Raw genomic sequence first — 27,863 nt, forward strand, 5'->3', positions numbered from 1 at the left:
TGTGTGTTTCACTTGCTTCAGTGTCACAGCCTCACCAATGCCATGTATTTGCATTGCATTTCAACTGCTAAACTGAAGTTAAAGCTGCGAGAGAAAGAGCAGCAGAGGGCTGCAGCGCACAGGCGCTTTTGGAGTATTTTCTCTGGCTGACTGCTGGAAGTGTTTTTTTAATTCCTAATTGGTGTGCTCTGGTGGATGACATTTCAAGGACCCTGCTGGGGCGGGATATGCAAATGTGAGGGGTTTGACTGCCTGCCCCATTTCAAGAGGGGAGATCAGCAGGCCGGTGCTTGGAGGAGATCAGATTTGGGTTAGAAGGGCCCCGTTAGCAGGTCTGCAGCAGCAGTGGCAACAGCAGTGGTGATTCTCTCTCTCTCTCTCTCTCTCTCTCTCCCCCCCCTGCTCTTCTCTCTCGCCCTCCCCTGCCAGTCTCTCTCTCCCTATCTATTTCTCTTCCTCACTCTCTCTCTCTCTGCCAGTCCTGCTCAGTGTGTCCCCTCTCACTCTTTAGGCTCATGGACTCTCTCCTGGGTGGAAGCAGACAGTACAGATGTTGCAGCCTCTGTTCTCTCACCTCTTACTAAGGCTGCTGAAGCTCTGACAGACAGCCCACCGACCAGAAGAGGGAAGTAAGACAGCTGGAGACTTACCTTTTATCTTGCCTAAGGATTTTTGAACTTTTTTAAATCCAGCAGAGAAAACTCTGAACTTGAAAAGTTTTTTTGGTTGAAATTCCAGCATCTTGCTTCTGGGACAAGGCTCGGCACACAAAAATGAAATCCAGGCTTTTTTTTCTAGTGACCAACTCAGTTCTTCTTGGATTTTTTGCCACTTTCAGTGAATCTAAGGGTACCTACTATAATAATCCTTACAGGTACAACTTGTACACCTCAGGATCCACCCCACACTACCATGCTGGGAAGCCTATGAGCCGACACAAGTAAGTATAGCTGTGTGAAATTTACGTCTGACAGCCTTTGCTCATTCTACACAAATGTGAGCCCTAGGGATTTCCTGCACATCACTGGCACTTGTTCTGATGGTGGAGGGCAGCCAAGCGGCTTTGCTTCAGAAGTCAAGTTTGATCAAGAAATGTGAACAGCAGTAACCTGACCTTTTGAAATCATGATGTGCAAAGTAGTTTCTATTATGTAAACTGTTACCTTACTGTTTTAAAACAGGATTAGTAATGTGCATCCAGTGTTTTTTTTACTATTATGGTCTTATATTTATAAATCTGTGCAGCTCTGTAGGCTTGTAAATTGCAAATAGTAATAAACCGAGCCTTGTAAGCTGCATCCCTGAAACAAGTCATCTGTAGATGTCACTTTACATCTGCCGTTTTCCAATGGGCGCAGTTTCTTTAAAGAATGACAGTGGCGGTTAGAAAATTGGCCTGACAGATGCCACACAGCGTGGGTCAGAACCCACCTTTGTTCATCGGCTTTATAGAGCCGGAGCAGCAGTGCTGTCCAAGGACGAAAAGAATTGGGCTTTGTATCAGTACAGCAGCTATTTTGTTCAAGTGTTTACAGTTTCAGTTATCCCATGTTAATCACACTAATCCTCTTAGGAGTCTTCCTAGTAGCTCCCTGACACGAATTTGTCTGGGTCGAGCCTGAATTTACGGCATGTACAGTAGTGGTCCCGTTTTGATTCAGACAAAGTAAAGAGACAAACAAAATGTGATGATAGAGCTCAAAGAATATTCACTTAGCCCTGGGCAGAGACTTTTATGAGGACGTTGATTTATAAGGCTCGTGACAGGAGTATTACACAGCACTTGGAGCACTGCATTCTGTTCATAGTTCTGCATATTGACTGTTGTCACCTTGAATAATAACAAATGCTCATTGGCTCTACTTTTGGGAAGACATTTTTCCTATAAAGAAGAACAGATTGAGCTAACAGACCATCACTCAAGAGCTCATTTTGTGAATGGATCATATTACCCCATGGTGCAGTTTAATTATTACAAACGTATGTTACACTGTATGAAGATAAACACTTTCAGCCAAGACTAGAGAAGCCTGGATTCTCTGTGAAAGTTTAGAGCTTCCTTCACAAGAACTACAGTGTCTGTAAAGCAAGATTTGAAAAAAAAGGATCATTGATTCAGACTCGTTCTTTTTCGTTTTAATGCATCAGCTCAATACATACACTATAACTCGATAAGTAAAAAACACTGAATATTAATAATCAGACCACCTTCTTCATTTGGTAGGCAGCAAGAATGGGTATTGAAAACAGGCAAGTAAAAGTGCCAAGACAGGACGTGTTCACTGAATGTAAAGGAGAGCGCAAGTGGACGGTGACGTTAATGAGGAGCTGCCACATATCAGAACATTCTTTAGTTGTTCCCCTTGCTGTGGTTGGCGCTGCTGCCTTCCAGATCAAGAATCATGAGCTTGAGTCGCATGGTCAATCAAGGTGTGAAGTTTGGACATACTCCCCCTGTCTGCTTGTATATTCCTCCTCCTAAACCCTGTAAGGACCTGTGTGTTAAGGTTAAGAGGTGGGATATCTCAGTGAATGTGTGTGCCCTACGATGGGCACTGCACTGCTAAGGGTTATTTTCTACTTAGTGTTCAGAGCTAGCTTGGGTACTCTCTACCATCCTCTCCCTACAATGCCACATAGCATTAGTAGGTTTTATACTAAATTTAGACATGTTCACAGTATAATTTCAAACAACCAAACATATCGTTCACCTTTTTTAATCCAGACATTAACATTTATAAATATATGCACTTGGAGCAGAGTTTGATTCCCAGCTGAAATCACTTCTAGGCTGAGTCTGTATGTTTCCCCCCCAAGTTCCCTTCACGTCCCTAAAGACAACAGCTTCTTTATTGAATCCAGAAAACGACTTGTGAGGTTTATTATGGTAAAAGTGGTCCTTCATATGGTTGTTTTTTTCCCTTGAAAATACTGCTGCTTATTTAGAAAATGGATGGATAGATGAATTAAATGGTTAGTAATACTGGCGCCCTGTCCAGAGATTGTTCTTGCCTTGCTTCTTTATGCATGTTAGAAGAGGCTCGAGCTTACCTGCCATCCTACCCTCGATAAGCAGGTGAAGAAAATGGACAGATGGTAACAATGTCGGTCTGAGTTCAGTATTGTGGCACAGTGGGTAGAACTGCAGTCTCACAGCCTAATTATGTTCTCCTTGTACCTATGCTGCTTTTTCTCCAACATCTCAAAGGTACGTTTTTAAGCTAATGCATTGCTTTAAATCGTGCTGATGGCAGTGACTGAACCGCAGTGGACTGGCGCACCATCAAGGGCTGGCTTCTGCCCTGTGCATGATGCTGTTGGGAAAGACTTTAACTTTCTGCAGACTTTTCCATTGATTTATGTGCATGATATCCAGTATACATGTAAAAAACTACAACAAACAAAAATATTAAAATATTATTATCAGAGTTTTTTTGATAAAATGAATACCTTTGAATCCATCCATCCATTATCCAACCCGCTATATCCCAACTACAGGGTCACGAGGGTCTGCTGGAGCCAATCCCAGCTAACACAGGGCGCAAGGCAGGAAAAAAACCCCGGGCAGGGCGCCAGCCCACCGCAGACCCTTGAATCTTAATATTAAAATTATTCTGTGAAACAAATTAAAGCCAGGTTTTATACTAAAGTGAGTAACTGTTAATATATGCCCTTCTTTCTTATTTGTAAATAAGATTAAATGTTATATTGTGCATGGAGTATGAAACATATATAGGAAACAAGTGGGTGCGTGCATAAACATATGTATGTGTGTGTTTGTACATAACATAGAGACACACACACATATTTACTGTATATCTGTATAAATACACACACACATATTTACTGTATATCTGTATAAATACACACACACACATTTACTGTATATCTGTGTAAATACTCACACACACACACACAAACATAGTTTACCTTCCACACCCTAGATATATGTGCTTTAGGTAAATTGGCATTTCTAAAAAGTCGCCATACGGTTGCCCGAATGGCCGTAGCAATGAACTAAAATGCTGCCCAGGGAAGTTTCCTGCCTTGTGCCTTATGGCGTCAGGTTAGACTCTGGCCATCTATAGTACGCATGATAGTATTGTGCTCATGGATTCAAACCCCATGCCTGGACATTGCCCCTGTTGAGTTTACACATTTTGCATATATCATTTTTGGTTTTCCTCTTAATTCCCTAAAAACATGCCAATTAGGTTAATTTTGCAATTCCAATTATGTCTAGGTGTGTGAATGTATGTGTGTGTGTGTGTGTGTGTGTGTGTGTGCTGTGTTTGAGTGAACCCTGTGAATAATGGACTCCTGTCTAGCATTATTTCCTGCCTTGCACCCAGCTCTGCCATGTTAGGCTATGGCCCATGCAGCCATGAGTTGGATTGAGTGGGTTTGAGAATTGATTGTTTTGTGTGTTATTTTTGAGGGTAGAAGTAGTGGGACTGTGACTTGACTGCCCCCTCTCTCTCTCTCTCTCTCTCTCTCTCTCTCTCTCTCACTCGCTCTCCCAGGGTGGCTGAGCCCAGTTGAAATGCTTCACAAACGGCAAATAAAGTAAACAATTTCATATTGATAAATGTTCCAGTTGCTCTGCTATGCTGTTTTTTTAGTACCGAGTGGTTTTTCTTTTGAAATGTTTGCAATGAAGCAAGTACATTGGCTCTCCAGGTCACTTGTTTTGTATATTTCTAGTTGTAGTTTTGCTTAATGAGGCAGAACAGACACCATAAAAGTCAAGATTATCTGAATCAAAATGATGAGATGCAAGTCCAAAAAGCTTTTTTATGAGGACCTATATCACCCTCCCCTCCTCAAAAACAGAACTGACTTTCTACTGCTAGACTTTTAAGTATTTTTTTTCTATTATTCTTAAAAAATAACTTGAAAGATACTGTACTGTCAGTTCAGTTTTTTTTATTTCTTTCAAAGCAAAGATTACAATCTCCTCACCACAGAGCAAACCAGAGAACAAGGCTGGCGTTTCATAGCAGCTTTGCCATTCGCCCCAAGTTCCTGTGTTGATCTTGGGCAGTCTTATGGTTACTGTTGAAATCTGGGTTTGATCACCAGGTCAGCCCTGACTGACACGCTGGACTGAAAACTTGCATTGGTCCCATGGGATTTGGGCTCAAACTCAGTGAAACGTAGGGCATGAGCAGAAAAGAGAAGGAGAAAGGGAAAAGGAAAGGGAAAGACGAGTTCCAGATACTAGAAATGATTTTCCTCCAGAGCACTGCTATGGTTTGAATACATTTTTGAGAATGGCTGATCCCTTATTACACATGTGATTGTTTGATTCCTTCTTGAGCCTTTAACCCCTAATTTTCAGTATTTTTTGCCACCCTGAATTGAACCCTAAGTCAGCATCTTGCTGCAAGAATGACATTTTTCAAAGCATGCTTATGTTTAGCACATTTAATATTATTCAAGGCTTTATCTCATATACTCACTCCTCCTACTGCATTTTGTAAGGTTCAGCTGGGCTTATATCTCTGTTAGGCACTTTCGGACAGCATTCATTATAAGGAGAAATATAAATTATGATATATATGTATTGAAAATAAATAACCCCTTAGACACAATGAGTGGAATTCTATAGCAGTCAAGTAAGTGTTATTTTATGTGCATCCGCTCTCTCCCTCTGTCATACAAATTTGCTATGACAGAATTTATGAAAGTACATTTCACAAGGCAGGCATGAGTGAGATCAAATCCAGATACTGGAAGGCTCGTCTCATAGTGGATTTATTGTGCAAGATGACATATCCACTTTCAGCTGACGACACCTTAATGACGATTTAAAACATGGGTGCAGCACCCTCAAATGAAATCAGTTTTTCCAGCAGCGTTTTCATCCTTATGTGCATACTGCACTTGTACTGATTCATTGTAGTCCTACATGGAGGAGACTTGCTGAGAAACGTGCATATTTGGAACTACATTACAAATCGCTAATACTGTATGTTAACACCTATGGTGGCACAGCACTGCAGTAGTAGTGCTGCTGCCTTACAACAAACTGACCAGCAGGGTTCATGTTCTTGGTGCTTCTTTGTGTGGAGTTTTACATGTTCTGCCAGAGTGTGCACTGAGTTTCTTTCATGTGCTCCAGTTTCTTCTCACAGTCCAAAGATAAGCCGGTTTGGTGCATTGGCAATGCTGAAGTGATGGACTGGTGCCTCATTCAGGGATTATTCCTGCCTTGTACAGAATGCTGGCTGGGATAGGCTCCAGCATGGCTACAACCCTGAATAAGAGGGTTTAGAACATGGATGTTAACATTTTAAAACTTAGGACCCTCATTTATTCCACAGTATCTTTAATCTGTCATTAATAAATGCTCAGCTATTACAGAGTGAGGCCTGTAATATATAAAACATACTGTATGCATACCAAGATCGGTGCACTCACCCTCAACAAAACTCCTCACTATGATGTACTATACTTGTAGCAGACTATTATTCTGGATGAATGAGACATTTGGTAAGCTGTGTGATATTCATTTTATTAAATTACTTCTACATTCTTTAATGAAAAGCTACATTTTTAACCTTAAACCTTTGTTAACTTTCCTGTCCCAGTTTCTTGCATTTATAGATTAATGTGAAATATTAGATAGATAGATATGAAAGGCACTATATAATAGATAGATAGATATTTTCATTGAAAACAATTCAAACCCAGTAAATTTGTATAGAAGTCCTTAACAAGAAAGGAGGTGCTGCTTCCGCATCTGTTTGCTCTGACACTTTAAGTCCTGTGTGTCCAGATGTCAGAACTTTGAAAGCAGCTCTTCAGCTAGTGTGTATGCTCCTCTATAGATAGATGTTGAAGATGTGAGCACTTTCACCTACAGAGAGTAGCCACAGCCATGGATTCTATGTTTTGTATTGTACTATATTGTGAGGGAGTACAATCACAGCAGAGATATCATGCCCTACAGGCAGTAAAACACAGACCACTGTGTAAATGTTGGTGTTACTGCATTTGCAGAGTAAATGAGCTTCACCATAATTAAGTTATTCATTAGAAGTAATGATGTAATTGCCAAAAAGACTACTGCCTGAGGATTGTAACCAGTTATTAACTCTATGAGAATCTATTGCTCTTTCTTTAACAGTGCTGGATACCATTTTGCTTCAATCTATTATTGCTTCCTGGTGGAAGAATATGGATTAAAAAAACTGTCAACTTCTCCGCTTATGAATGTGGAAATAAGTTAAGCAGTCTACCAGAGAGCAGACAATTAGCAATAAAAATCGATTTAAATCCAAATGATTCTAGAGGCACTTATCACCTCCCCTTTACAAGGGTCACTAGCTAAACAGCCACAAAGGGTTCGTGCGAGGATTCTGTTTTCCCCACAATAAAAGACCTAATGGGATTTCAAACGTTGGGTCAACATTTGACAGATTACTGTTGACTGCAGTTAAAAGGGCTGCTCTTCAGTTGCTCAGCACTACCCAATTAATATTTAATTAAAATGGCTTGCCTTAAGTCTTGAGATGAAGGCAAGGCTCAGTTACTTTTAATGATTTAGTAGACATAGGGCCTGCTCCCAAAAAAATTCCACAAATTCATACTTGTTAAACCATTAACATCTGATAAAACAATGTATATATATATATATATATATATATATATATATATATATATATATATATATATATATATAAGCTGTGTAAGCCCGTGCTGTAAAAAGCACGGGGTCCTAGAAACTATTGAAATTGTCAGAAAAAAAAATTAAATGTCGAGATGTCAGTTAACTGAAAGTTTCTTCGGAGGTTTCGTTTTGCTGACGTGCTCGCCTCGCTTCTGTATTAGCCGCTAAGCGAGTGACTCTTTCTTCGGAGGTTTCGCTTTGCCGACATGCTGGCATCACTGGCATGTCCTTGGAGGTGAAGCCCTTAACCCGACTCCACCTTTCACTTCCGGGCTGGACAGACACACACTTCCACATGTAGACGTATATATATATATATATATATATATATATATATATATATATATATATATATATATATATATATACACTCACCTAAAGGATTATTAGAAACACCATACTAATACGGTGTTTGACCCCCTTTCGCCTTCAGAACTGCCTTAATTCTACGTGGCATTGATTCAACAAGGTGCTGAAAGCATTCTTTAGAAATGTTGTCCCATATTAATAGGATAGCATCTTGCAGTTGATGGAGATTTGTGGGATGCACATCCAGGGCACGAAGCTCCCGTTCCACCACATCCCAAAGATGCTCTATTGGGTTGAGATCTGGTGACTGTGGGGCCATTTTAGTACAGTGAACTCATTGTCATGTTCAAGAAACCAATTTGAAATGATTCGAGCTTTGTGACATGGTGCATTATCCTGCTGGAAGTAGCCATCAGAGGATGGGTACATGGTGGTCATGAAGGGATGGACATGGTCAGAAACAATGCTCAGGTAGCCCGTGGCATTTAAACGATGCCCAATTGGCACTAAGGGGCCTAAAGTGTGCCATGAAAACACCCCCCACACCATTACACCACCACCACCAGCCTGCACAGTGGTAACAAGGCATGATGGATCCATGTTCTCATTCTGTTTACGCCAAATTCTGACTCTACCATTTGAATGTCTCAACAGAAATCAAGACTCATCAGACCAGGCAACATTTTTCCAGTCTTCAACTGTCCAATTTTGGTGAGCTCGTGCAAATTGTAGCCTCTTTTTCCTATTTGTAGTGGAGATGAGTGGTACCCGGTGGGGTCTTCTGCTGTTGTAGCCGATCCGCCTCAAGGTTGTGCGTGTTGTGGCTTCACAAATGCTTTGCTGCATACCTCGGTTGTAACGAGTGGTTATTTCAGTCAAAGTTGCTCTTCTATCAGCTTGAATCGGTCGGCCCATTCTCCTCTGACCTCTAGCATCAACAAGGCATTTTCGCCCACAGGACTGCCGCATACTGGATGTTTTTCCCTTTTCACACCATTCTTTGTAAACCCTAGAAATGGTTGTGCGTGAAAATCCCAGTAACTGAGCGGATTGTGAAATACTCAGACCGGCCCGTCTGGCACCAACAACCATGCCACGCTCAAATTGCTTAAATCACCTTTCTTTCCCATTCTGACATTCAGTTTGGAGTTCAGGAGATTGTCTTGACCAGGACCACACCCCTAAATGCATTGAAGCAACTGCAATGTGATTGGTTGATTAGATAATTGCATTCATGAGAAATTGAACAGGTGTTCCTAATAATCCTTTAGGTGAGTGTATATATATATATATATATATATATATATATAATGCTAATGTCTGTCTTCTGTTTGTAACACAATTACTAATAAACTAATAGAGCTAGAATCTTGATCTTGGTCTTAATTAAAAATTTATGATTTGATATGTTCTGGAAAATTCAAAAAATTTTGGCTCCCTGCCATCTGGTAGGCACTTTACTGGTGGGCAGAACAGTGCTTTGTAATTAAAGCTCATCTGTTGATAATACCCCAGGACACAATACAGATGTGTTCTGAATTCATAATCAAGTGTCCATTCTTATGTTTGTAAACAGAGAGTTTACTGTTGTTTATATCTGGCCTTTTTTAGAAGTTCAGTTTTAGGACCATATGTAGGTCCACGTGTTTAACTAGTAATAATAAAAAGCAATATTAGGATTTAATCTTAAAACAATACACGTAGACAAAAAGTCCATATTTCTCATTGTTTTTAGTCATGTTCTTTAAAAAACAAGTAACAGAGTAAAATTAACAGTATAGGTTTGTTCTTGTATGTAAAGAAAATTAGTAGGACGATGCTGACTGGGTGATGTTTTCTAATCTTTTGTTAGAAATTGTGATACAGTAGCCTAACAAGAGCATAACAATACAGATTTACTTTATCTCAGAGATATTGAAGCATCCTGTCACCTCACTGCTCTTAGGAGACTGCTTGCTGTAATCTGTGTTCAGTTTGCAAATTCTCTTAAAGTCTTTTTGTGTATGTGCCTCTAGCATAAATAAAGTAGCGTATATGGCAGAGACGTCAACTAATTCCAAACAAACACCCAGGGTAGGGGATGTGGACCCTTTGCTACTTGCCACTTCCAGAATGTATTGTGGTGGAATTACTGCTGACTACTGAGCTGTGCTCATAACTGGCAACAGCCAAGTTAATTTAATGCAAATTAATTTTTCCACGCTGACGTTTACTTCAGTGCACACACATATATAATGCATTTGCTCCTACAAAATTTGCTTTATATAAATACAGATGCTGCGGCATGATATCGTAGTAAGCTAGCACAAAGAACATATGTAGTCTGATTGATGTGAAGATAGCAGACATACTTACTTATTGATTTTTTAAAGCTCTCATGTAAAGCAATACATTTTCTTTTGACTTTTTATTTTGCCTCACAAGCAAAGTTTGACTTTGACTCAATAGCACCCTCTACAGACCTCTACTAATGTTCATAGTATCTGTTGAATACTGAGGTGCCACACATACCTCTTTATCTGCCCAGTAAAAAAAAAAAATACTGTATATTTGCTGGTACACTTTGCAGTCAGTGGCTCCCCATAACCTCAGGTCAGAACATGCATCCTTGTGCAGATAGCAGTAGTTTGGTCGTCCACCATAGCAATGAACAACCGAGTGACAAGCATTAAGGTGTTCCAGGTTGGTTGGTTTGGTTATATTTCCAAAATAAAATAAAAACAATATGGAGGGACCTTGCTTCTGATTAGAGGGGCCTGGCTTCTGAATAGGGGGAGGACATCCATAACTTCACCCATGCACCACAGTACTGTGTTGTCTGTTGGGTAGGATAATGCACAAATGGCATGTTTAGCTTGTATCCTTCTGCACTCAGGCATCAGCACATGGGTGTGCACTCTGAATCTGGTCCACTTCATGGTGTCTCTTGAAGTCTTACAAGACAGAGCCTTCACTGGTGGTCTGGTAGTGATGCTAGCTAGAAGTAAAAGCTTCCTTACCTCAAATAGTTTATCTACATTTTCACTGATCCAGCATTCTAAGAAATCACAGGACATTTGAGACGCATTGTGAATGCAGAGAAAGAGCAGGTCCTGATAGCTTCATTCTGTTGTCTTCCATGTATGATCATACCATTCTTCTGCTTAGGAGTTGCCACAGCGGATCATCTTCTTCCATATCTTCCTGTCCTCTGCATCTTGCTCTGTCAAACCCACCACCTGCATTTCCTCTCTAACCGTATCCATAAACCTTCTCTGGGGCCTTCCTCCTTGTTTGGCAGCTCTAGCCCCTAGAATCCTTCTCCCAGTATACCCAGCATCTCTCCTCTCCACATGTCCAAACCAAAGCAATTTCGCCTCTCCAGCTTTGTCTACTCACCATAATTTACAAGAGGAAGGGTAAGTAGATTCTTTTAGACAAAGTACTTCACATATTCTACTGCATACTGAAGATGGCAAGAAAAAGGCCTTCCAGTTTCTAATAGCCTAGTTAGGGCGAAACAAAATCTACCACTCCATTTTACTGTTCGAATTTTTAAACAGCTCACTGGGCGTGGTTGCCTTTTCGACACACTTTTTCTTCATCATTCCACTTTCTCATTAATCTCCACTAAAATGCCTCCTGCAGCATATGATCATATACAGTCACATAAGATCCTTTTTGAATATTACAACGCATTGTACAGGTGGAACATTGCTTGCCAGCTAAAATCTACAGAAAGTCTAAAGTTGTGAATCTGTGGAAATTACGATGAAGTAATAAAATGGAGGAACATAAGCCCAATGATTACTTTAAGAGTTAAATGACAATTTCTTTTTCCTTGATGCACATACTGTTCACTAAAATATAATACATCTGCCGTACAGCACCCAGGCTGATTAGTGCTACATTTCAATGTGTTGTATACATAACCACATGAGAGCAGCATCTGCTTTCACATCAGGCTGCTAAGTATAATAGGAAATGATGTTCATGCTATGTACCCTAGTGTATTGTAGGGTGTTCAGCCAGCGTAAACTCAATTTAGGTGAAACACAATTGCTTTTATCAAGTAATGGCTATAATAACATTAAGGATAATGGCGTCAATAACTCGCCAAGCATTACAGTTGTTTCTTTTTCCAAGGAATGTTAATTTGCAATTTCTTAATAAAAATCTCTTTTTAGAAATGAGACAAACTACAAAGGCTATTGGTAAAGGTTTTGGCTAAAAACCAAAAAAAAAAAAAATAGTTTATGAAGATAGACATGCATGTGTTGTGAAATGCTATTAGAAGAAACAAGCCCTTGAAGAGTGCCGCCACCGTGAGATCACATTGGTGTGTGTGGTTGTGTGAGTGGGAGGTGGACTGACAGATAACACGAATAGCCAAATGTTAGCCTTCTTTATAAAATTACAACTTTTCTCCTTAATCCGGGTCGGGATTTCCCAATTCTTCCACTGCAGCTGTGAGTGCAACTTGAGATGCTAAAAATTAATTGCTAAGCCTTTGGGGTCCTTCATACCAAGAAAAGGACTTGGGATTGAACTTCATAGAGCTTCTGAAGTCCGACATGATGTAACTTCAAGGCAGTTTTGTGAAGTTGTGAGAATAGATTGGCTTTATTAGAATAACATTTATTTTTATTTTATCTCATTCTTATCAAAAATAATATTTTGTAAAAATGTGCAAATAAATTTAACTTGGAACTGTGCTCTTTAAAATAAGCATAATTGAAAAAAGATTTGAAAACAATAACAAAACCTTATAGGACAAATGTAAAAGAAAAATATATACTCCATATATATAGAACAAGCACTCCCTTCAGGACTGATTCATACCTTGAGTATTTATATACAACAGAAACTGCATTTTAAAAAATGTATATTCATTTTGTTAGTTGGATGCTACTGAGTCAGTATCAACTCACAGATACTCTATGGATAGTCACACTGAAAAGCATCCCGTCTCCTGTCAGTTGGCTGAGACTTCATAGTTGGGCATCCATGGCTGTGATAACTGATGTCCTTTTCCAGCAACTTTTCATTCTGCATGATGTACCCAAAGTCATTGAGTCGAAGTACAATACAATACAATACAATTTATTTTTGTATAGCCCAAAATCACACAAGAAGTGCTGCAATGGGCTTTAACAGGCCCTGCCTTTTGACAGCCCCCCAGCCTTGACTCTCTAACAAGACAAGAAAAAACACCCCAAAACATCCCTAGTAGTTAAAAAATTGAAGAAACCTCGGGAAAGGCATTTCAAAGAGAGACCCCTTTCCAGGTAGGTTGGGAGTACAGTTGGTATCAAAAAGAAGGGGGTCAATACAATACAATACACAGAGCAGAACACAAGTAATCCTCAATACAGTATAATAGTATAGAAGTCTATAAGAAGTCTAAAAGTCTAATAGAAGTCTTGTCATTTGAGCATTCAAAGACAGAATTGGTAATAGAAGCACATTGTAATTAGTGGCACATACAGAACAAGTAAAGCTGTAAGTAACCTTGACTAAGTTGATACAGTCTGACAAAATATGAAGAATTTATATGGAATGAAAATGTCACCTATTGTGGAAATACATTCAGTAATGAATTAATGAATTTGTTCTTTTTAATAGCAGGGATATTAGCTAAAGCATAACTGCCTTTTGCCAGATGTTCATTTGTAGTTATCATATAGTATATTGTTTTTCTTTGACCTATTATGTTATATTTACAGGCACTATGCCAATTAGTTTCTACTCATGTCGATGTTTATACAGTAATTACAAAGTTCAGCGCTATGGCCTTTAAATCACTCTGTTCATGTATAAATTTCAAACTACGCTCATTATAATAATCAAACTTTCTTTTATCTTGAACATTTCACACAACATATCATCATATAGCATTTTACAAATTGCACACAGGAATTTAATTCAAAGGAAGGCTAACTTTGGGGAGTAACAGTAGATCACAACCAGAACAATGTCAAGGAGGTCAAAATGATTTTAAAAAATGGAGAGATTCTGAATAAAACACAGAAGACAGAGATAAACACATGGAGAATAAAAAGTAACTGAGCAATAAACCTTGTGGTTTTTCTGGGCCTGCCTGAACTGATTTTGAACCCCTGTGTACCTTGTGAGGTGTTCCACCAATAGAACGAAAGCACTCCTTGTGCTCTCTTGTCTCTCTAAACTGGACAGTCTTCTGTCTAAACGTTAGCCTATTCACTTTTTCATCTCTTGATTCACTAGACTTGGGAAAACATCAGATCCTTTCTTCTGCTCATGTGCATGAATGTAAATCTAAGCCTGGAATCACTTCTAGGGTCCAAAGCCATAGTGCTCTCTGGAAGCTCCTAGCACCAGTGTACTCCATCACCTTCCACAGCCCTTAAAGGCCCAGTTATCTGAGCCATCTTCTGACTTTCCTCAATTAAAAGGGCAATATGGTCTCAATTTTTCCACTGTGGGATCCTGTATTGCTACTGTGTGAAGGGAAACAACCAACCTTCTTCCATATCTACTTTTATAAGACAGATTTTTTCCACTTTTGTCTCAACCAGAGACCATATACCAAGAACAAGGTATTCAAAGGTCCTGCTTACCTTCTCGATCCTCTTTCTCACAGTCAGTGGAGGGTCTCTCATCACCTGGCACCTCTGGCATCATAGAGGACTTTACCACATTCCCATCAGGCTGCACTTTTTCTCTCCTTTAGCATCTTTCTGGACTCTGTTCATTTGCAGTGCCATTCTTTCCTACCTGGCAGCCCTTTGTATAGCATGCAAAAAACATTACACAACTAAATGAAGTAAACTGATATAGCTGTTTTAATAATTAAACCCCACGTACTCTTAGAGAATATGCTAGAGCTCTAAAAAGAGAAAAATAAAAGCACCAATCAGCCAGAAACTAACAAAAACAGCAAAAGTGGGAGGATGTCTGCCTATCCAGCATTTTTATAGCAATCAAAAAATAAATAAATACATGACATCCATCCACCACTTTCCGAATCGTCCTTTTTTATAGCAGTGTTAGAGATGAGAGGTACAACCTACCAACACTGTGGTCTGAAACCATTTGTCTCAGTGTGTTTTTGTGTCATTAAACTGTTTAATGAAGGATTCATATTTTAGCATGTGAATAGTACAAATGAAAATCTGAGAACGTGGACACGGTCAGTACAGGCTTGTCATGAAATGTGTGACCTTAAGGTTTCTAGCGAACTCACCTTACAAGACACTTTTCATGATTTGCAATTGGTGGAATATTTCTGTGTGATATATCAGTTTTCATTCATTTTATGGACATTTTAGGTATGATTGCTAATCTCACAAATTCTTGATAGTCATATATACAAACGGCATGACTTAGAGTGAAACATTGTATCGAGCAGAGATATTTCCTCTATAAAAAATAACACAAAATGTTAATCTGAACTGTGTCAGCCTCTTGTAATACATTTTAGGGGCAAAGAACATCACCTAATAAGGCACAACTAACACAAGTTGGATGCAATGTGCAATCATTTGAATGTTGGAGTGCTGAAGCCACAACACAGGTTCTTCTGCCCATTCCCTGTCTCATGTATCATTCTTCCACCACTTTAGTCACAGGGTCTGGGGGCAAAAATTCTGTCAAGGGGTTTTACTGCAGGTTTCAGGTGGGACTGCCCAAATGATGTTCTCACATCTTTGCAACATCTGGAGCATCGAAGGCCTAGGCTGAAATCTGGACAGGGTTTCAGTCCATCACAGGTTATCATTCTGCACACACTCACACTTGCAATACTCGTGTCCTGGTCTTTGGGGAAGATTCACGTGCTTTCCTCTGAGGCATAAGATGTTCTCAGACATCTTGAAGATGTGTGGGTTGATTTTAGACATCAGGTACGGTGGCTCAGTGTCAGTTGGTATCTTTCCAACTTAATAGATTCCTATGCCATTAACTGTGGAATGTGATTCCATTTAAAATGGTAAATACAAGAAGATTGTTTGAAAGCTTGTGGATTGTCCCGCATTTATCGAGCTGTCATTCTCATGCTGAATTGTTGCTAACAGAATATTACTCTTCATGCATAGTTCAAATAAAAATTATTGTAGTTACAAAGTCTGAGCAGGTAAACCAAATTACAACTCTGTAGGTCATTCCTGCTATGGACTAATCATTAAATGAAACAAATAATCTAACAGACTCTATAATGAATAAAATGTTAAGACGTGCATTTGAAATGGTAAGCTGGTGCCCCATCTACAGTACAGTTGAATCCTGCTTTGTGCTTGATGTTGGCAGGATAGACTCTGGCTTCCTGCCACCTTCTGATGGGTCTAGAAAGTGGATGGATTTGATTTAAAATAAATAAATAAATCAATAATAACCAGGATATTCATGGAGACTGAATGGCTAATAGGAGAGAGGCACACTGAAGGGACTAGGGCATAACATCTGTTTGACTGTAAACATAACACTTTTTGATATTTCCATGTCGCAAATAAAAGGCCCAGCTATCAAGCCTATGAGACTCATAAAAGAGGCAGGTCAGAAGTTCGAGCAACTAAATAGTTATGCTTTTACAAAATACATTTAACATGCATTAATATGAAAAGTAACATAAAACATAACATTTGGAAATTGATTTAATCCAATTTGATGTGCAAAGTAGCATTTAATTATAAAGAAAAGCATTGCATATGTGAATAAAAGCCATAACAATATGAAAAGATAGAATGTATTTAAGAGGAGGCTATCGCATAGTGAGCAGATAATTAATATGTATAGCAGTTAGTTACCCTAAAGTATAAAGATAATGTGACAAAACATTTAGGTTAAGTAATAAAAATGAATACACAAATCAGGGAAACATTAACGCAAGAATCACGTAGATGCTGGAAATGTAAAACTATTGAAAGCCCCTTTGGTTCTTGTTGAGGTTCTGTTCAAAATGAGAAGCCATTCCCCTCATGCTTGGTTGTTCAGAATTGTTGTAGGCACTGGGTCTTCCCAAAACCCAGACAGTGCCGAGCACGTTATGCCACATTTGAAACAAAATCAAACGAGCCCGTAGTCGGATTTAAAAAAATGTACAGTAGATCTGTCAGTTTGTTATTTACTCAAAATGTGTGGATTATCCAGATGACAGCCATGATGAGTGTGAGGGGATGCAAAATGTGAATTCTCAAGGCTTAACTGTGGTCTCTGGCATATGCCAGAGTGGGCCGGTCTGCCTATTGTTGTCAAATAAATGTCTGTAAGTACTTAAACCCTCTTAGTCAATAGAAGAATGACTTTGTTTTCCCAGTTCCTCATTATTCATGGCATTAGTTCTTCCAGGCTCAGTTCAAATGCTGCCAGTGCCGAACTCCAGCTTTGGAGCCATCTGCTGTAAAGAAAAATAAACTGTGCCAGTCTCTGGTTCCTGCTAGCACTGACCTTTATTGAACATGCATGTCATTTTACAAAAGTGAATCGATCACTCGGCATATTGTTTGGAATGCTGTAGCCAGTTGGCATCCCGTCCAGATGGGAATGCAGCACAGTCTTGGCTTGCTCGGTGCGATTTCTAAACCAGTCTCTGGAGCCATACGCTTTAAATGAAATGATGATCTGTTTGATATTGCTTCAGTGTAGTACATGAAGAGTCATATGGGAGTAATTGCTGAGGCCGGAATGTGGCTTAAATTGAATTAGTGTATTTTTTTTTCTTTCCTTTTTGTATTTTTAACCCAAGCCCAGGCCAGCATTCTTCAAGCAATATAAGTGACTATCGTGATGATATTTTGAAGATTATACGCCTTTGATCTCTGGACTGAAATGTCTTTGAGAGCCCATCTGAGCAGATGTAATTTTGATTTCCCATATTGTATTTAATAGAATAGCCAAGCCAACTATCATCTTGCCCCACTGCTCATGTATAACATGGTATGTCTGATCTTTGCAGGAATTTTTGCGCCTATGTTGTCCAAAAGAACATCTCATGCACCATACAGGATGGAACTGCTACCTACGTCAAGGCTGAATACAATAAATGCGCCTGGGGGCAGAAATGCTCAGGAAATGTGATGTAAGTGTGCTGCTCTTTCATGTGAGTTAAGCTCTAAATCATATCTCATAGCTTTTTATATTAGGGTGGTATGTGCATAGGGCTGATTTGAAAATGGAAACAGGGACTGTGCATATATGAAAGCAGAGCAGCCTTTTTAAGAAAAGTATTAACTGTTCATCTATTGTATTTCATCATTGTGCTGAAGATCAAAGATGGGAATGTAAAAAATGCCAACTGGTATGTGCCATGCTGAAAATGTTTTGCTAATGAGGTATAGTGGAAATAATTTTAACCAGCCTAGACTGAAAGTAGGCTGGTGGGCTATAACGATTGAACCTCTCATTCAATAAGAGACGCACAAAGCGACACCACATAGACACGGAACAGGCACAAAAAAATGTGCATGTTTTTTAATTATAAAAAATGTAGCAGCAGATAGGGATTCTGGGACCAATAAAATACAGTACATACAGTGCACCTGTGCAGATAAAAAAATAATAAACTGAGCTGAAATTGAGCCGACTGCCAAATGTGGTTATATGACACAAAGCTTAAACGCTTAAGTGACCCTATTGAAATGGTGTAATCGCTCTAGATCTTATTATTATACTACTTATATCCACTTGCAACAATTTAAAAATAATAAAGTGTATGCAATACAACAAAGTATATTTTATATGTGATATTCAGAAAACATAGCATTAGGGTAGAAACAGAGCCATGAAACATTTACCTTATTCTTATGAATTGTTTTCAAAACTCATCAATATCATTATGGAAATATCAAGATTATTAAACTTTGTTGGGATGAATGGCCTGTTCTCATCAACACTGCCCCAGTGTCCTAATAATTTTTGTATATTGTCATCTTACAAATATCAAAGACGCTTATGGCCCAACTACAGAAAGACTTTGATGTTATGTTTTTATACACATATAGCAGCTTATCTCTCTTGCAGCACAGGATGTTCTGCTGCTGTCTTACAGCTCCAGAGCCCTGGGTTCAAAACGCAGCTTCAGTCAGTAGCAGTGCAGATTTTGCACCTTCTCTTCATTACTTTATCTCACATCCCCAAAAACATAAATGATGACTTTGAATTGGTGCTATTTGAGTAAGTATGCAGATGTAATTGAAATGATAATAAAAAAAAATATCAATTTCTGTCAAAAGCATGACATTTCCCGATCATTCAAAACTTTTGAATGCTAGTGTATATATGTATATTTATACAGTATTTTCTATCTATGCATTGTTATATATGGCCAGGGAGATTAGCTTGGCCAGTTATACAAATGATTATGTTTGCATGTCCATTGTGCTCATAGCCAGGACTAAAAGGCCGTGTATCACAATAAAAAGGCGATAACCAGACAGAGTGGAATCTTGCTGACATTGAGATGCTTATATTGCTGCTACAGCACAGCAGGAAAGGCCAGGCTTCGCTTTTGTCAGTCATATTAAAAACAAAATGAGTTTTGTAGGGGAACATTTTTGGGCTTCATTAACCAACCTGCCTGAAGCATCACTGTAGATCTTGTGTGTATGGATTTTATAGTGGGATGATGTTGGTGACAATGGTCAGAGAAAGGTTTTAAGGCTGGATGGGAAATTTGTGAGAGTTTCAGAAGAACAATACCATTTGTCGAGATGTGGTGCCCTCTGACTTACCCTGACTCAGCCCTGAGTGGTGAGAAGTCATTCACATCATTGACCGTTCACCATTGCTGGCTGCATCTTGACTTGTATAAGTATAAGCAAAACAGAACTGTCGTAAGGTCATCTTCAGTGATAATTCATGATGATCGCCTTTGTAGCAAATGACTGCACAGATATTGAATATAGTTTCAAAGGGCATGAATAGCCAAACATCTTTGCTTTGTATTAGGAACAGTTTAACCATAACAGAATATAAATAAGATCCTATCACGCAGTGTGGCAGGCCTGCGTATTCTCATATTTTAGCAGGTCAGTGCTGAGAGGGCTTACAGAACTCCAGCTACCAGCAGCATGCGATAAGTCACGCATGGGACATACTGGGATGCTAACTACAGTCCTATTCTGATCTTTTGCTTTTCTTACAGTTCACAGTTCTTGGTTGAATATGACACAAGACAAAAATCAGATTACACTGTTTATGCTCTTTCATCACTTGTTCTCATCAAAGGTTTTCACCTAAACTAGACCACTGGTTTTGGTTGCAACTCTACTTGTAAAGAGTTTTTCTTTATTGAATACATTGAGGTTGCTTCAGATTTCCACTTGTTTTATAAAGCTATTCAAAGTACAGTTTGTGAATGTAGTTTTCCTCCTTGAAACAATTCTCAAATGATGGCAATACTGCCCTCTAAAGGCCATGTTTGAATATTACAATTAACATTTTTATTTATAATATACAGGTACAGTAGAAGAAGTCCTAGAAATCATAAAAGTTATTCTACACCTATTTAAATATTTGTGAAGTACGGCTTACAAGCATTCATTTAAAAGCTTAATTTACAACATCACAAATTGCAGGGTAACACCATGGAGTGTGCCTTTTGCTTGACCAGGATTCTTCTGAAAATGTTAATGGATGACAGTTTACATACTGTACTCATTGGGAGTCTTATATTTTTGTTCATCCATATCCAGTCAATGTTTCTTGCTTGAAAAGCACCGACTAGAGTTCTGCACAAATAGACATCTCAGCCACCCAGTGAGCGTGTAAGTGCTCCAATCAGTACATTAGTTGAAATGATTGGGATGATCACAGTCTTTCATTTGTTTCCCGTGTTTTAAATTAATTTGTAATGAGATACAGATGAGTTTAACCATGCATCCAGCGGAGAGGAAGTTAATTCATATTCATTTACACCTAGAGTGCCAAACCTCATGCTGGTTTAATACGCACTCTAATTAAGGTGGGCATATGCCTGTGTTCACGTCCTCCAGTGAAGGCGCAGATTATATAAATATTTAAATCCTTAAAATTAGTAAAGTAAATAAAAATATTTATGTGAAATGCTTCAATAATGTGGCATAATTCAGCTGAAGTTTTGGTGGACTGAGCAAAATGTTTGTACCCTTTTCGATGGATGGCATAGTAGCAGAGTTCTAGGCCTCTGAATCAAACCCATGCTATATCTCTGAGAGAAGTGTTCTTGTGGATTTCCTCACACACTAAATAAATAGTACCAATTATTAAATACCCTTGTGATAGTGTCAGGGTTTCTGCATTTTAGTTTATCCATTCGAGAGCGGCATCTTTGAGGACAGGTGAGAAAAGACAACCACTTTATTAACCACTGCTCACTAAAGAAGATACATGAGAAAGAAAAATGGGTACATGCAGGCTGAAGTGAGCGTTGTCAGTACAGCAAACTCAAATAGGAGTGCTTTACTGCTGCTAATTTGGAAAACAGACACTGTACATACCACTTAAGGGCAATATACTTTATGTATTGTTAGTATGGGCATGAAATATACATTCATTACTTTCTACTCATTAACAGTCAGTCAGTTTTGTTTTACACTAAATAAGTGTAGTTGTACCTTGACAATTATGGAAAGTACTGAATATGGAAAGGACACTAAGCCATAATCAAATATACACAAAAAAGTTTATACTGTAGAAGGCAACCAAAACCATAAGCAAACATCTGGTGTGCACTTGCAAAGTATACATCCAATTCAAGAATTACTGGCACCATGAAACTAAGCAAAAAGTTATGCATAAATTAAACAACATATACTTAAATATTTTAGGCCAAAACAAATGAGGATGCTGTATAATTTTATTTTAACCTTATCATTTTTTTAACACAAAACATTTAAATTAGTTTAGTATTTTGGGGGGAAAGCGTATGTTTCAGAATGTATGGCATCTCTAAGATTAATATTTAGTGAGACATCCCCTGGAGAGAACAAAAGCATGCTTACTGTGAAGAGTGATGAGGTTGGATCACACCTCTTGGAGGAATCTTGGACTGCTCCTCCATTCTGAACATTTCAAGATCTTTGATAGTCTTAAGTATGCACTTACGAGTAATTTTAAAACATTAAAGAAACCCTCATTTTATATTTAAAAATAATTTAGATAGATAGATAGATAGAAGGGAAATTTAGCTTTCACAGGAGCTCAAGAAATATAGAATTATGTTATCAAACAACAACCACCTCTCTCAAACACAAGAATTTCAAAAAAGAAGGATAAATGGTTGCCTTGGCTAAAGATGAGATAACAGTCACAAAGAGGTAGCGTTTCTTGACATACTTCTGCAGAATAGTTTGTTACCTGACAACTCTCAGTGTTAGTGTGTAAGAGAGAGGACATGCAGCCTTGGTTTTTTCTTCATTCTCTGTTCTGCTTCTACCTTTAGTTGGCTGATTGTGTGTCCCATAGCTGAGCCAGCCTTCTTAATTAGCTTGTTGATTTGGTGGGCATTCTCTTGCAGTGAGGTTACGAGCCCAACATACCACGAGTAGAAAATCAAACTGGCCATCACAGAGTTGTAAATGATGTGAAGGATGTCACTAAACAAATGCAGTCTCCTAACAAAAATGAGTCTGCTTTGCCCTTCCTTATTCACTTCCTCCGTGTTACTAGACCCAGCCAACATATCACCAACATGAACCCCGAAGTACTTATAGTAGTTCACCATCTCCGCATCTACTCTAGTAACCAATTACCAAATTGGGTCATTGTAGATAAATGTGCAGATTAGGTCATCTGTTGATTGTGAATTAGTTTCAGATATGTAAATGGGTGGGTTTGCAGATATCAGTACTCTACAGTGAACTGACATCTCATCTAGGACTAGTTTCTACCAGGTGAGGCTTCAGCTCCCTGCAACTCTTCAATTATTTAGTTTAAATTATATAATCCATCCATCTTCCAACCCGTTGAATCCGAACACAGGGTCACGGGGGTCTGCTGGAGCCAATCCCAGCCAACACAGGGCGCAAGGCAGGAACCAATCCCGGGCCGGGCGCCAACCCACTGCAGGACACGCACACCCACAGTCCAAGCACACACTAGGGACAATTTAGAATCGCCAATCCACCTAACCTGCATGTCTTTGGACTGTGGGTATAAATGAAATTAAATAATAGATCAATGAAGAATTTAAATGGAGTAAAGTGTTAAGTTGTCCATCTTATTTGTGCTGCCCCACACATTCATACCTGCATGTTAACTTTAAAGGCTATCATTTTTTCACATATCAGTCACTTTTGATAGATCAAATGGAGGTAAAAATCTTATTGCTGTTTCTGTTTTGCCAACAGGTACCGCACTTATTATAAACCCAAGTACAAGGTTGGCTATAAGACTGTGACTGAGCTGGAATGGCGTTGTTGTCCAGGGTTTTTGGGAGAGAACTGCCAAGAAGGTCCAACTGGACTTCCAGAAATGATGCCTCCTTTCAAAGGCTCTATGACACCACCAGGGTTAAAAGGTCACCCCAGAGGACATCCAAGGGGGCGTCCTGAACCACACAAGCCCTTTCCCATTGGCCACATACAGCCTCAGAAGCCTTTTCCTGGTGGACACCCTGAGCCTCAACATCCTGCCCCAGGGAGTCATATGCATCCTGGAAATAAGAAATCTTATTATGGTAAGTCTGCAGAGCTATACATTTTCCGTAGGGAGGCTGCATGTATCTGCCTGTCTTATTACCTAAAAGGCATGTTCATCCTCCAGGCATATCTTATATTAATTACTTACCATTAGTGATGAGTGAAATAGGTAAGTTTCGATTCCCACACAGTTTTGCAACATTTGTTTCAGAGGTGATTTCACAATCATGACTTGCAAAACTCACTAAAAGTGGTTTTTGAAGTTTTAAAAGGTTTTTCGGGTGGAAAATAAGAAATATTGCTCCGTAAAAAGCCTCATCTACATGCAAGTATTACCCATTTTCTTTCTTGCAACTACATGATGCAGGCAATTCACTGCACACCATAAAATCCAATCATGATCTGTGTTTTCTAAAAGGGTAACATGGTGCATATTTTCCACATGAAGTCACGCTATTGTACAGATTACAACTCATGACTGATAAATCAACAAAATGTCTTCACATGATAGAAAATGGTTCAGGTGATTTTTTTAAATACAGGTAGACCTTCACTAATCCACTTCCCTAAAATTAGGTTCTTTTCCTAATCTGGCATTAGTGTTGGATTGGTACTAAAATTTTGTCTTTGATATCAATACCAGCTTTTGGACCTCATTACCAATACCAAATTAGTTCTGAAGCAATTTGTTCCCCAAAGAAGTCATGGATGCGTCAAAGCAATGAGCAGTAAGGAGGGTTGGAGTCCCCTGTGAACTCCAAATTACAGTGCACTTTACACCACATCTCTCTTCATAGCTGCCATCCTGGTATGTCACACCATGCACCACAATGAAGCAATAAATCCCTATGAATTCATGTTTTCTTCGAAGCAACAAGAGAGAGGGGTCCCCTGCGAACACCGCATCACTGTCATAGCCGCCTTCTTCTGTGTCGCACCATGTACCACATTGAGGTAATAATAGGGGAGGAATGGCACAAATAAAGTCACAATCGCGTCAAAACAATAATGGGAAATGGTCCCCCATGAAGTCCAGAGTGCCTAGAAACAATAAGGGGGTGGAGAGGGAGCTTTTGAACTCCCTTTTGTGCTGCAGTGTGCACCACTGCGTCACTCTTCAAAGCCGCCTCCCAGGTGCACCATGCCATCGTGCCATACCGAAGCAATAACAGGGAGGTCCATGTGAAGTCGTGATCACTTTGAAGCAAAAGGGGCAAAGCATGTCAAGTGAAGCAATAAAGGGTGGGTGTTGTAGGGCTTGGGGTGGGGGGGTTGAAAAGAAACTTGACGGTTACTTCTAGTCCTGAAAATACCAAAATGTTGGTACTGTTCCCTTTTTTATTTTTGGTTTTTAAGTACCATTCCAGCACAGATGCATTCATTACTACATTAAAGTTTTGCTTGCTTTTACATTTAATGTTTCTGTGTTCTTTATTATACCATTTTTACTGATTTACATGGTGTTTTAAAGGTACGAAGAGAGGTTTAGCTACTGTTTAGTGGTGATCCTTCTGTGATCTGGCATTTTCACTAATCCATCCCTCCTCAGGTCCAAATGGTGGCAGATTAGTGAAAGTCCACCTGCACTAAATAACAGACACAAGCAGAGCTAATGTAGGAAAATGCTTCCAGACACAAAATAAACACTTTGCTTCTTGTATCAATCACATGCATTTTACTGGTGAAACACCAATGGTTTTGCAAATTGATAATAATGCTCTGGTAGCGCACCTCTAACCATTATCTTTTAAACTAAACATGAATTACTTTAAAATCATTAAATAAATGAAGTACACAGAATTTAAACATACTGTATTGTCATAACCCTATTCATTTTCTTCTCCAACTTAATCAACCAGGAAAGTTGGCAAACTTGGAACAGGGATAGTGGTTTTACTCTGTCTTAACTTAATTCTGCCATAGGATGTCTGACAAGTCCAAGGTCAGAAATAGTTCTTATCATCAACATGCTGGCGATATCTTAAATATTTCTTTTCTGTTTCAGCCCGTAAATTCCAAGGACTGATTGGAGAGCGGCTTGACAGAATTGAGGAGCAGTTACGCCAGCTTTCACAATCTTATGACTCTCTCAATGGCATTGTAAATGGACTAGAAGACAAACTGCGTCTTGCGTTGCGAGAGGATACCACCAAGATGTTGGGATCCCTTCTTAGTACTCCACCAAGAGTATCTGATTCCACCATAGGCTTTGGAGTGATTCCAGATGGCACCCCAGATGGATTGGAAGGAGGAGAAGGATTCCCAGGTTTTGGTGATTTATCAGGAAGGGTAACAGAGGTCAAAGATGAGCTGCGAGCCAAAACTGAAATGCTAGAAGAACTTCATGGAATGGTACTTGGACATGATGGACAGCTAAAGCATTTAATAGAATCAGCAGCAGGAAAACCTTCTCCAATATCTTCTCAGCAAGTTATAGAACAACTGCTGGATTCTAAATTGGCAGGGATGCGTTCAAATATCCTTGATGGCTTTGAAAAGCGCCTGACCGCCCTTGAAAATCAGTGCGAAACACGTGTTGGGGAAGTTTTGCTACAGTGCCAGCAAGAACGCATCAGTGGGCAGCATGAGATGGAGCAGTCGTTAGATGGGCGAGAAACAGGTTTGAGAAAAGAAATAGGTAACCTACAGACTCAGATCCAGGGCCTCACACTGACAGAAAGCTGCTGCACTCAAGTGTCTAGCCTGTCCCACAGAGTCTTACTGCTGGAAAATAGTGTGAAAGGGTTGACTGAGTCTCAGTTAGCACTTCAATCCAGTCTTGATGGACAAGCTACCCAGATTGAGACCTTCCTGGATGGACGATTAGAAGAAATAGAGGCCAAGTTGAATGCTTCAGAGACATCAGACCCAGAGATCAAAATGAAAGGGTTTGTAGGTACAGAAATAGATGGGTTCAAGTCTCTGCTAGATGAAAAACTGAAGATTTTAGAAGACAGACTTTTTGTAGCTGTAGAAGAACTCAGCAATGCAACAGCCCCAGCACTCTTAGAAGGACAAGCTGTACCTGCCTTGGAGTCGGAGTTGGTAAACCTAAGGAAGCAAATAGAAGGAGATCTGAAAGGGATCCAGGGACGCCTGACTGATTTTGAGACAGTGTGCTCTTCAGCTTGTCCTCATGCAACTGGAGACATACAGAAACTACAAACCGAAATAGAAGAGTGCCTAAATGAAGACAAAAGAATGTCAGGTCAATTGGATATCCATGCAGATTACCTGAAGAAACTCAATGTCACATTGATGGAAATGCTGAGAAAGATGTCAGAAGAAGAAGAAGAGGGAGCAATTCATGGTGAAATCACTCTGCTGAAAATTAATGTAAATTCAGTGAACAGATCCCTCAAGGGTCTCCAGGATTCACTCAAAATCTATGCTCAAGAGGTGAGCCATGCTAATTCAAGCTGGCAGCAACATGAGCTCAAGATTGTGGATCAAGTCCATGGCCTCCAGAGCCTAGTGGAACAGCAAGGATCCCAAGTGATCCTCAGTGAGCGCCGACTGCAACAGATTAAAGGAGAGCTGCAGAACCTAAAACGCAGGCTGACTGGGGAAGTGAAAGGGTGCAAAAATGTGGCTCTAGGAGCTCAGCGAGAGGTCATGTTGGTGGACGGAAGAGTCACACAGGTTGAAGGGCTTTGTGGAAATTTAGGTGAGCTAGCAGGAGACCTGGAGAAAATCCGAGGTGAACTGGAAGAGTACTCCAATGATTACTTGTCCAGAGTTAATGGAACACTCACTGTGCATACAAATCAACTTGCCCAGCTACAGAGTGGCCTGAAAGACTGCCAGAACAAAACAGAGATGCCAGGGCTTAGGGGGGACCATTAGGATTAGATGGCGATAGGGGAAAAAAACATGTTTTATATTAAAGGGGCATTTTTGTGTGTTGGTTTTTACTTTTATATTGATTGATCTGCCATTTTTAACTTATATGGAAAAAGACATGAGTAATATTTTTGAAGAAAGGAGATTTTTAAAAAATAATAATAAAAAGCTGCTATGGGTTTCTACTGCCAATTCACTCTATTCAGTTTTTTAAAATGGTGCTAAAATATTTTATACTTTTCAGTATTTCTGTGAATTATAACTTTGTAAAAAATGAATTTAGTTGTTTATTGTTCATTTAGAACCATTTGCTTTTGCTATTACAAAAGAAAAAAATGCTTTTCTTTTCCAAATTAAATTTTTTTACATTATTTCCATTTGCAAGGTAGTGTCTGATTGGCTCCTGTTTTAGAAAATGTGAGAATTTTTAAAAACATGTCGGGTGAGGCGGGCAGGTGAAGTAG

The 27,863-nt window shown here is 39.3% G+C and overlaps 1 protein-coding gene across 1 annotated transcript; it reads left to right on the plus strand.

The window, feature by feature from the left end:
• LOC120514766 (EMILIN-3) lies at positions 1–27,609 on the plus strand. Its single transcript, XM_039735306.1, has 4 exons — positions 1–940; positions 17,895–18,017; positions 23,266–23,594; positions 25,562–27,609. The coding sequence occupies exons 1-4, from the start codon at positions 774–776 to the stop codon at positions 27,400–27,402; spliced, it is 2,460 nt and encodes an 819-aa protein (XP_039591240.1). The 5' UTR covers positions 1–773; the 3' UTR covers positions 27,403–27,609.
• The last annotated feature ends 254 nt before the right edge of the window (positions 27,610–27,863 follow it).

This window comes from Polypterus senegalus, chromosome 14, assembly GCF_016835505.1.
Source record: "Polypterus senegalus isolate Bchr_013 chromosome 14, ASM1683550v1, whole genome shotgun sequence".
Lineage (NCBI taxonomy): Eukaryota > Metazoa > Chordata > Cladistia > Polypteriformes > Polypteridae > Polypterus > Polypterus senegalus.